The following is a 12,367-nucleotide window of genomic DNA, read 5'->3' on the forward strand; positions in this document are numbered from 1 at the left end:
GGTTGTGCTTCATCCTTTATATCTGACCGTATTTGAACATTGTGTGTGTGTATCTGTGTCTGTGTCTCTCTGTTTCTGCCCGTTTAATTGAGTGTGTTCCTATGATCTCCTTTGCCAGTGTAAAATATGCAGCAGAATGTGTGTGACTGTTATAGCGGCTATTTGTGTAAACGTGCCGAGGCATCTGTGAAACATCTGCAATTTGTTTGTGTGTGTGTTTGTTTGTGTATGTGCTTGTCCACGCTTAGGGGGATAGGCGAGTTTGTGTCCACAAGACTGTGAGAGTGAGTGAAAGTGTGTATGAATGTGAGTCTGTTTATGCATGTGTATGGGCACATGTGTGTTTCTGTGTGTGCGTGAAAGTGTGTATGTGTGTATCTTTGTGCATGCAAGTGACTGTGTGTGTGTGTGTGTGTGCATCTGACTTTGAGTGTGTGGGTATGTATGTGTATGTACGTTTGAGTGAAAGTGTGATTGTTTGTGTGTGTGTGTGTGTGTGTGTGTATGTGTGTGTGACTGTCAATGTTTGTGTGTGTGTGTGTGTGTGTGTGTGTGTGTGTGTGTGTGTGTGTGTGTGTGTGTGTGTGTGTGTGTGTGTGTGTGTGTGTGTGTGTGTGTGTGTGTGTGTGTGTGTGTGTGTGTGTGCGTGCGTGTGGAAGCCATATGTCTGTGCCTATTACGAGTGTCTCCCACGCTGGGTGCTTGTAGTTATAATGAGCCAGGAGCTCACCACCACATCCTCCCTCTGCTGTCTCCCTCTCCCCCTGCCTCTCTCCCCCTGCCTCTCTCCCCCTGTCTCTCTCCCCCTCTCAGGGCGGTAAGATCCCCATCCGGTGGACCGCCCCGGAGGCCATTGCCTTCAGGAAGTTCACCACGGCGAGCGACGTGTGGAGCTACGGAATCGTCATGTGGGAGGTGGTGTCGTACGGAGAGAGGCCCTACTGGGACATGAGCAACCAGGACGTATGTGGGGTCCAGTCCACCTCTCCCAACCCCCCCCCCACACACACATACACGCACACACACACACACACACACACACGCACACGCACATATACATATACATATACATATACACACGCACGCAGGCAGGCAGAGACAGATGCATTCACGCACGCACACACACACACACACACACACACGCACACACACACACACACACACACACACACACACACACACACACACACACACACACACACACACACACAGCTGGCCAGAATTTCCACTCTGCAGGTTCACGGTGCAGTAGGATTCTTGTACGCAGCACTATTTTACTCTTCACTGCTTTATTCAACACACACTTCACACTGCTGCTCCCATCTCCAACATCCCACTGCCTCGCAGACACACATACCAGCCAGCAGACACACACACATACACACACACACTAGCTGACACATGCAAGCAGAAACACACACGCACATGCACAGGCGAGCTTACACACACGCAAGCAGACACACACACACATATACACACACACACATACAAACCCCAACACACCCACATACACACATAAGCTGACAGACAGACAGACACACACGCACAAGCTGACATGCACAGGAAGCAAACAAACAGAGACGCACAGGAACAGACTCACAGACACACAAACTCATAGACCAGAGTGTTGTGTTATCCTCTCATGCCTCATGGATTGCTGTGTTGTCGGGCTATCTCAGCTTCACAGACAGACAGAACAACAACAGTCCAGAGACACACGCTCACACCTGCCTCCACACACTCAGCGGAGTACCGGCTCTGCATCGGGCTCACAGGAGCCACGCGCTGATAGCAATAAAGCTAGGAGAAAATAAATAAAGTAGATGAATAAATAAACACATAAAAATACAGCCTAGTATATACGGTCGCAGAGACCCCAGGGCTATGAGGTGGAGGAAGTTCCAGGGAAAAACAGGAACACATCAGAGTAGAATACTTTCATTGGTCTTAACGCGCATTTCCATGTTAGCGGCCCTCGATAAGGAACAGAGTCAACAGACAGGGGAGTTAGATAGTACAACTACCAAAAGGGGAAGGCAGGGATAGTCTCTGGCTGTATGTTATAGTGTTTCCACACAGCTGCTGCCCATACCTATATCTATAGCCGAATAACCAGGCTCAATGCATTAGCTGTTTCATCAACTAATGCCACTTCAATTAGTGAGCTGACACACACCAAAGAGGGTTATTTGACTTTGTACTTTAGTAGACACCTCTGCCAACTGTGTCTCCTGTGTCTGAACTCAATATTAAAGACAGTCCAAGTTAAGGTGCATCCATGTCATCCTTAGTGTATTGGGAACAAAATGTGAAACAGATATGATGAAGTGCGGTATTAATGTTGAGTAAGATTTGGTGATAGGAGTGCAAGCCCATGGAATCAGTTTCTCTGGGGGTATATACCCCCTCTTATAAAGACAGAAATACCCAACATTGTGCAACCATTTCTCAAATGGTTGATCCTTGTCATTCACTTGGACATCCAGTGTTATTTTAGTGCCAATTCTAGGGAATTAATACTAATCACCTATATTTTTTATATACTATGTATTTAGTTTAAGTATGCATATTCTGTTGATTTAATGAGTTCATTGTGTTCATTTACAAATTTTCTTACTACTCACGTTATATGTTATATTGTTCTTAAAAAAATAAGCTTATTTAATGCAGTTCTATAAACATTACAAAGAACCTTCACTATAAGAAAACCCTCCTCATCCATCAGCTTCTGTATAATAAGGTAATGACCACCAGGTGATGACGGCGGTGGAGCAGGACTACCGGCTACCCCCGCCCATGGACTGTCCCATGGTGCTGCACCAGCTGATGCTGGAGTGCTGGGTGAAGGAGCGCAACCTGAGGCCCAAGTTTTGCCGCATCGTGGGCACACTGGACAAGCTGCTGCGTAACGCCGCAAGCCTCAAGGTGGTCACGAGCAACCAGTGCGGGTGAGGCGTTCATGTAGAACACTTCCTGGTTTTATTATGTATTTGATATAGGGAGGCGTTCATATGCTACTAGCTTCTACCACTTCCTGGTTTTGTTACCTTGAGATACAGGGAGGCGTTCATGTACTGCTAGCTTCTACCACTTCCTGGTTTTTTTACCTTGAGATATAGGGAGGCGTTCATATACTACTAGCTTCTACCACTTCCTGGTTTTGTTACCTTGAGATATAGGGAGGCGTTCATATACTACTAGCTTCTACCAATTCCTGGTTTTGTTACCTTGAGATATAGGGAGGCGTTCATGTACTGCTAGCTTCTACCACCTCCTGGTTTTGTTACCTTGAGATATAGGGAGGCGTTCATATACTACTAGCTTCTACCACTTCCTGGTTTTGTTACCTTGAGATATAGGGAGGCGTTCATATACTACTAGCTTCTACCACTTCCTGGTTTTGTTACCTTGAGATATAGGGAGGCGTTCATGTACTGCTAGCTTCTACCACCTCTTGGTTTTGTTACCTGAAGATATAGGGAGGTGCTGCATTCTTCAAGGAAAAGGGTTCCAATCCGGGATAGCTTTTAAGAGACTTTATTTGTTGTAAAGTATTTCGGTATGGTAAACTAATACTATGGAGCAAAAGGAGAGGAAGCGTGTTGAACACGTGTGAGAGATATAACTTTAGCTACTTCGAGCCACGGGCAAAGGCCCATGTCTCTGCGGGTGTGGGTGAAATCTCTGGCCTGTTTCCTTCGAATCACCCGCTATAGGACGTCAAGTGGGCGTGTCCTATGTAGTGGGCGTGGCCGGGGTGACGTAATGGCTTCGGCTTCTCACCTAACTAAAGGTGATGCCTTCTGTGGTGGAGCAGCCTTCAATAAGGTCTTGCTCCCCTTGTGGCTATGTATAGTATTTACGGCTTATATGTTTGGTCCTGCTTCCTAGTGGTTAAGTGAGGGTAATACAGCTTGTGTGTTTGAATCTGCTTCCTAGAGGCTATGTGGAGGCAGCTCAGGTTCTTAAAATACGTAACAGAGGCGTTCATATACTACTAGCTTCTACCACTTCCTGGTTTTGTTACCTTGAGATATAGGGAGGCGTTCATATACTACTAGCTTCTACCACTTCCTGGTTTTGTTACCTTGAGATATAGGGAGGCGTTCTTGTACTGCTAGCTTCTACCACCTTTTGGTTTTGTTACCTTGAGATACAGGGAGGCGTTCATATACTACTAGCTTCTACCACCTCCTGGTTTTGTTACCTTGAGATATAGGGAGCCGTTCATGTAATACTACTACTACCGCTTTCTGGTTCTTATCGTCTGTTCATGTGCTACAACTACTGACACTTCTTGGTTGTATTATCTATTCATTTCACCTACTTCTACTACTACTACTAATACCACTTCCTGGTTTATATCCATTCATGTAATACTGCTGCTACTACTGCTGCTACTACTACTACTACTACTACTACTGCTACTACTGCTGCTACTACTACTACTACTGCTACTACTACTACTACTGCGACTACTACTACTACTGCTACTACTGCTGCTACTACTACTACTACTGCTACTACTGCTGCTACTACTACTACTACTACTACTACTACTACTACTGCTACTACTACTACTACTACTGCTGCTGCTACTGCTACTACTACTACTACTACTGCTGCTGCTACTACTACTACTGCTACTACTACTACTTATATTACTGCTACTGCTACTACTAGTAGTAGTACTACTACTGATACTACTACTAATGCTACTACTGCTACTACTACTACTGCTACTACTACTTCTTCTACTTATTTTACTACTGCTACTACTACTACTACTACTACTTATATTACTACTGCTAATACTACTACTGCTACTAATACTACTACTGCTACTACTACTTCTTCTACTACTACTGCTACTATACTACTGCTACTACTTATATTACTACTATTACTACTGCTACTACGGCTACTACTACTACTACTACTTCCACTGCAAATACTACTAATACTAGTACTGCTATTGCTGCTACTACTACTACTATTACTATGACTAATTCAGCTATTGCTACTACTACTGCTACTCCAACTACCACTATTTAATCAACTTTAGTATATATTCATATGCTACTAAACTACCACCACTTCCTAGTTTTGTGGAGGATTCTTGTTGTTATCTATTATTGTGATGAAATGTGATAGTGGGTCTGTTTCTTCCTGCTTTTTAGCATGTTTTTGATCTCTATGTACGGCAGTTTAGTCTTTCACTGACAGATGGTTGGATGGTTGGGTGGATTGATGGACCTAGCATCAATGTTTTCTTGGCACTTAATTAGAACACAACAAAAGAATGATAGATTGGCACATAGATTCAGCTGCTGCTTACATGTTGGTTGATGTGTTTTTTAGCAATTGCTGAGTATGAGTTCAGTTGAGTTCAACTGTTGACAGCGATTCGAACAACAATAACAAATACATTGAAGTAGGCCTACAGTGTCTGCCCGAAAGGTATTATGTTTAGCATCAGTTATTTCAACTATTCATAGGCTATTTTCTGTCGCTGACAGTGCTTTTAACTTCTTAATGCGTTCAACTGAGATGTCTATTGCTGTAATAGGGCTTGGCCCTCGTCTTGTTCCTACTCTATTTTGAGAAAGGTAGATTGATGGTTTACTTGTTTGGCTGCTTTAGATGTGATGCTTGAAAATATATAATGATCCAAGCCTTTTCCTCCACCTTATGCTCATGTTTGTTCTTAATTTCTTGGTACCTCGCAGCAGAAGCCTTGGATTAGAATTACAGGATGTAGGTCCATCTCTTTGCTGATGTATAATTCATCAAATCAGCAAGCACCCCACATTCCCGGTGTACGATAATGTCCATTTTGCCAGGGAGCAGAATTCAAACACACTGCATCTCTGCCGCCCAAGCCTTGGCCCAAAGTATCACTTCATTACAGAGGACCGATACGAACACAAACACACACACACACACGCACACGCACACATACACTCACACAAATACAGGCAAGCACACATACACGCGCATACCCGCGCATACCCCAAGGCTGATCCCCTTGCCAGGATCCAGGGGCTCACCAGAGCTAATTGCATTCGGAAATGTAGAAGCTGACCCGGGTTTAATCCCCCGTCCACTCTGGATGCTGGATGCTGGATGTTAGCACCGACAGCATCCAGATGAGCGGATGTAGGAGAGGAGGAGGTGAGGAAGTGTGAGTAATAGGAGAGTGACGAGGAGCTAAAGGAGAGGAATGTGTTTAATTAGCTTGCTAATGAGCTTTCTAATGCATCAGTGAGGACGCGCCCAGTGCTGCTATTATGGGGCGGAGGGGACGGGGGGGGTGAGTGCGTGCGTGTATTTCTGCGTGCATGTAGGTGCATGCACGTTTATGCGTGTGCCCAAGTGTGTGTGGTTTTTCTGCAAGCGAACACCTGCAAATGATAGGGTGTGTGTGTGTGTGCATGCGTTAGAGGTTGTCAGAGAGTGTTTACATGGCAATGATTAATTCATTGCCTCATTGGGATGTGAATGTGGAAGTAAATCTGTGCCATCGGATTTCGAAAATATAAAGCAATTGAATTCAATGCACTGAATATTTATGCATTCAAATAACGTATCTGAATTTTTGGCCTCTGAATTTCACAATTTCACAATTCAAATTCAAACGTCCCCAAATTCAACATACCAAAGTCACCTGCAAACATTCTATGTATGAAATTCAGTGTTTTCATCCGGGTCCCAAGGAAGAGCAATCGATCCTAGATGCTAGATCGCGGGCAAGCAAGGAGAGCGGGAATCAGAGCGTCACTCGCTGGTTCTTTCTTTCTTGATACAAACGTTAATTCCAAACAGCATTTTACTCTGTAGCCTATAATAGGAAATGCTCAAAGGTAAATCAACGTCATTAAACACTGACTATAGCTTTTTATGGAGAGAGAAGCAACGTTGGTAGACCTTACTAAACGCCCAACCAGCATTGTATCGGTCGCTAAAATGCTAATAAAATAAACTGTATTTAATAACCAAATTTAATAACAAGGGGGGGGATCTTATGTTTTATTTATTTATTTGTTATAATGCACACCTGTCTTTAGTTTACTGCAGTATGAAATAAACAATGAACTAATGCCTGTAGCCTATGTGAAGTGTGTGTGTGTGATTGCAATGACTGGGCTGGATTTACATGCAGCGTAAGGGTAATTAGTGGGTTAAAGGGGACCTATTATGCTTTTTCGACTTTTATGACCTATAAACGTTGTTATAGTCATTTTTAACCATACACAAAAAACGATGTAGATTTTCGGGAAACTCTTCCTCTCACCTTCGCGCTTTCAGCATTCTCTGTCAACGCTCGGTTTCGTCCTTCCCCGCCCCCTCGCCCCCCTCCTGCCAACCCAACCCCCATATGCCTTGAACAGGCATATGGGGGCGTGGCAGGAGTGCCTCTACGTAGATGATTTCCTGGAAATGTGCACAAGTGAATGCAAACGTTGTCCCGAGTGTTTAGCGCTCTGCACAGCCACCCCAGACTGTCAGCAGGGAATACGTCGAAATGCATGTACATCATTATTTGACACTTTAGTATGGTTAAACATGACTATGACTAACATCATTATAACAACGTTTATAGGTCATAAAAGTCGAAAAAGCATAAAAGGTCCCATTTAAGGACTGGAGTCAATTGTATTAGGGCACCAATTTGGGCCGATCCGAGGTCCCTTTGCCTACGTTTGGTGTGAAGCTGGGGCGATCTGAAGCCCGCTATCCACTATGTGGAACGAGAGCGCAGTGCCAACAGTATTGCGCTACTGAAGCGGCAGCAGCTTGTTGTTCCAGTGGAAGCACGGCGTACCTCGGGAAGAAGCGCCCGATAGAAAACTGCTTTTAGTTTGTCATACTCATATCTGTATCATGTCACTCGGTGCGAATAGTGTTGGCTCTGCGCGCTCGTTGCGCTCTTGTTATACCACCACAGAGGCATATCAACCGTTTTGCTCCAGCCACTTAACGTGTGCCCAGTGTCACAAAAAGAAATACCCACAATCCGAGTGATCGATGACGATTAAAACGTTACGTTTTAGGCTCGTGCATGTTTCCATCTTCATGCCTGTCTACGCTTCAAACCCGTGCATGTTGCAGAAAATGTGAAACAGCGCCCCCCTGGGGTCACACTTTTCGGTGGGTCGCAGAATTCTTTGTAACACCCGCTTGCTCTCCTTGATTGACCGCGATCTAACATCTAGGATCGATTGCTCTTCCTTGGGTCCCCCGATGTAAACGCTGAATTTCATACATTGAATTTTGCAGTTGACTTTGGCATGTCGAATTTGGGGACGTTGAAGATATTTTTCTTTAATTATTTACCGTTAATATTTCATTCTGAATTTTTTAACATTGAAAAATAAAGCTAAAAATGATTTATTGAATATCTAAAGTGTTCAATTCAGAGGCAAAAATCCAGATACGTTATTTCAATGCATAAATATTCAGTGCCTAGTGTTCAATGGATTTTTATTTTCAAAATCCGATGGCACATATTTACTTCCATATGTGAAGGTAGGAGATAAAGTGAGATGGAGAGAGAGAGAGAGAGGGGGGGGGGGGGGGGCATCATTGTCATGTTAGCATGATGAAGAGTGTTTCGTCTGCAGGTGCGTGTTAGTGATTGTGAGCCTGCAGTGCATGTTTGTGTGTCAGTGTGTGTGTGTGTGTGTGTGTGTGTGTGTGTGTGTGTGTGTGTGTGTGTGTGTGTGTGTGTGTGTGTGTGTGTGTGTGTGTGTGTGTGCGTGCGTGCTTGTGTACGTCTGTGTGCTTCACTTGTTCCTCAAGTGGGCTGGATGCTCAGTGATTGTGAGGCTGATAGGGCCAGGCCGGAGCTGGAGGAGGGTGGGCGGATATGACACACCATCCCTTTAAAGTGTATTCAGCGTGCGACAGTCTTAAAGACAAGGACACAGGCTCCTGGAACAGAGGACACTCAGACGCTGTCCAGATAGCTGAGGATATACACAACCGTTGCTTTCATTAGGAGCCCTCTGAATGAGGAATTAGATTTGGCGCCTGGGTTCAGTGGATTCTGAAAACTAGGATTTCTTGCTATTGCGTGGACTGCCGCCTGGTCAAATCAGATATTTTTCCCCTGTTATCTACTTGTGATCTCAGTTTTTTTTGCCCTTTTATTTTAAGCTAGTTAATGCGAAAATAGCATTTTGTTAGGGAAAATTACCCCGGAACTGGTATGTGGGTGTTGTTTAATTTGCTCCAGCTAAAAATATATGTGTTTGTTTGTGTGTGTGTGTGTGTGTGTGTGTGTGTGTGTGTGTGTGTGTGTGTGTGTGTGTGTGTGTGTGTGTGTGTGTGTGTGTGTGTGTGTGTGTGTGTGTGTGATCCATGTGTGTGACCCCCCCTGTGTGTGTTTTGCAGGGACCTGTTGCAGGTGGGGGGGACTCTGCCCGGCCACCACAGGAAGAGTCCAGATGAAGGCAGTCAGGAGATCGTCCGTCAGCAGATGAGCCAGACGCTCCCCATCAGAGTGTGAGACGCTTGGCCGGAGGAGCCAGGACACTCTGAGGATCCACCATGCGGCCTCCAGAAGAACATGAAACCTGAAAAATACCAAGAAACTCTTTTACGTCAAGAGCTGGGTGTGTACAAAATAAATAGAAAAAAAAGTACTGGAAAAAATGAGGATCGGAAAGGAAGAAACTTATTGATAGAGGAAGGAACCGTTTTGAATGTTTTTTTAGGCGACCTCGTAGAACTGATTCGCGAACGTCCGCCAAATGACTTCCGACAAAGGTAAACTTTGCAGTAACGTGTTCATTATTTGACACTTGTGGATTAGTGAAAATGTCCGTTGAGTGAAGGCCAGCTCTCTTGCGCCCCCTTCTTCCTCCTCAGGTTATGTTTGCATGTCTTGCATGGTTTTATTTTTCGCCGTTTATTTCAGACTTTCCAGTTGGAAATATAGTCTCATATCTGTGACCTGCCTGTGTGGTCACCATGGAGGTGACGACCGGCCGGAAGGCAGACCTAAATGTACAGAATGTTATAACAGTGCCAAGCTGAAGAACTGTTACTTCAATGTAACAGAGCGAGAGACGGAGCAAGAGAGAGAGCTTGACCTCTGATCCAGATCAAGCTCTGCCCTTTCCTACGCTGTGAAGCCCTTCTTTTTTTCTCAGTTATTTTTTTAATCATCTGCACTCTCTTAAATGTCGTCTTCCATGTCGATTGGAGGACTTTGAAATGTGCTCTGTAAAAAAGAAAAAGTATCTAAAGTCTTCTACAGATGATCCTAGTCCTTATACGCTGTAAAACAGGTCCAGTGACCAAGAGACGGAACACGTCATTGAACCGGAACAAAATGGATGCCTTCCCTGGGAAAAAAGTACAAGTGTAAAGATTTTTTTTCTTTACCTTAACAGTTTCTTTGATGCCGTTCCCTATAAGGGATTTAATACCGATCATTTCCAAGTCTTATTTTATTCATATATGCATTGTTTTGAATGCTAGGTTATTACCACAGCAAGGCAGTATTCAGTATTTTTATAAAGGTAGGGGGGGCTTATCTTTTTTTATGCTTGTTTTAATTTTCACACATGGACAAACAACACATTCATAAATAAAATACATAATCGAGTATTCTGCCCTTGCAGGAAAAAAAAGTCTAGAGTCCCGACCCGGGACTTTAGTTCCCGGTGGATTGGTGTGTTGTGCGTCACTGTGGCCAACACACTGCGGACATGGGGAGTATTGATGTTAAATATCCAGATGAGGACAGCTGCGTGACCTTAATAGTGACCTGCCCTACATGTCGTCATAATCGTAGACTGAGCAGCATTCCTCTTGGCATGTTCCTCCTTGTTTTAAAGCACGCCAGCTCTCAACGCGATTCCAAAGGAACAGGTTGTTTATAATATGCATTCACTATATTTGTATTAGGTCTGTCAACTAGGGGCTCAGAATTATGTAAAACCGGACTGTTCCGCCTCTCAAGACAACATGACGGTTTTAATGTTACGAAGCAAACTCATGAAAAATAAAAAACTGCATTTCAAATTTAGAATATTACGTAGTTTGGAATAAAGAAACAAGACATTGAAAGTACCTCTGTGTCTAATAGGACAGACATTTACCCAATCCAGTGCAATTAAATGGTGTATGAGGGTTGTACAATTAAAGGAAAGGAAGAACGAGACAAAAATGCGCATTTCTCTTTCAGTATTTTTACGATAATCATATGCAAATAAATTATTAAACTCTGATCTTGGATTCCCTTTGATTTCACTTCGGGTTTACTGGACCGGGTTCCAGGTCTTCTGAGGTCACTGTGGGTGGGGGGGCGGCAGTGTGTGTTATGTCCTCACAGAGAACAGCAGCAGCTTTGGATGGTCGTCATTAAGTTATATAAAATTGATCATAGAGCCGTTCACAAACATGTACCCACACTCCTACACACAAACATGTACACATGTGCACACGCACACACACTTACGCGCACACACAAACACACAAGCCAACACACACACTTCATGCCAATTAGCATGAGGATAAAACTCTTTCTTGGGATCTGTGCCGTGTAGAAGACGCTTGGAAACGGGGGGGGGGGGGGGGGGGGGGGCGTTTCCAAGTGCCAACAAATGCCATTTTGTTTGGCTCAAATGTACGAACGGCGAACCAAACACAAATCACCATCGACACCGTACCGTCCCTTGCCTGAATGGTTTATTTATAATTTGCTGAAGTAAATCGTGCCGCCTTTTAGCTTACACCAAGTTTAGGCTCCTCATCTGGTCTTTGAAACCCAAACCGCCTAATACGCTACAGCAGGGCAGAGACGGCAGGGGAGAGATGGGTGGAGGCCTGCTGACGGGTGGAGGCCTGCTGGTGGGTGGAGGCCTGCTGACGGGTGGAGGCCTGGGGCCCAAGCTCTCCTGTCGTCTTGGAGTTGAGGTGACTTCTGAATGATGTCCCTGCTTAAAGACCGAGAGGGCAGGGATGTAAGCATGTGTTTTAGGATAGTTTGGGACAAATCCACTTCATACGGTAGGATTTATTTATTGAGATCTGGTTAATATCTGGAGGAATCTCTGGCTCAGCGGACAGCAAGGACAAAGATAACTGTGGGCTTCCATTTCCCGCCCCGATCCCGGGCCACAACCTCCCAGAGAGATCCTTCTTTTCCCGTCTACTTATCAGAATGAAAGATGGCAGCAGACCTCTAGGAAAATATTAGCTTTTCATCACGGAGACCATTTAGTAATGAGAAATAAAGCGATATGGTTCTGGCGTGGAATAATGAGCACGCCTGACAGGGAAGGGAGAAGAAAAAAGCCAAAACGTGGAAGATTTTTCATGCGAGACTGAGCGTTAATGTTGGGCTTTATTTTGC

At 44.4% G+C, this 12,367-nt stretch overlaps 1 protein-coding gene across 1 annotated transcript in view; it reads left to right on the plus strand.

Annotated features, from left to right (window-relative positions):
- The window catches only part of ephb3a (eph receptor B3a), a 55,971-nt gene extending 44,731 nt beyond the window's left edge, over positions 1-11,240 (plus strand). Inside the window, exons 13-15 of the mRNA XM_060059913.1 lie at positions 814-963; positions 2,755-2,948; positions 9,397-11,240. Coding sequence (XP_059915896.1) covers positions 814-963; positions 2,755-2,948; positions 9,397-9,511 — 459 coding nt within the window. The 3' untranslated portion in view covers positions 9,512-11,240. The remainder of the gene's footprint in view (positions 1-813; positions 964-2,754; positions 2,949-9,396) is intronic.
- The last annotated feature ends 1,127 nt before the right edge of the window (positions 11,241-12,367 follow it).

This window comes from Gadus macrocephalus, chromosome 8 (assembly GCF_031168955.1).
Source record: "Gadus macrocephalus chromosome 8, ASM3116895v1".
Classification (NCBI taxonomy): domain Eukaryota; kingdom Metazoa; phylum Chordata; class Actinopteri; order Gadiformes; family Gadidae; genus Gadus; species Gadus macrocephalus.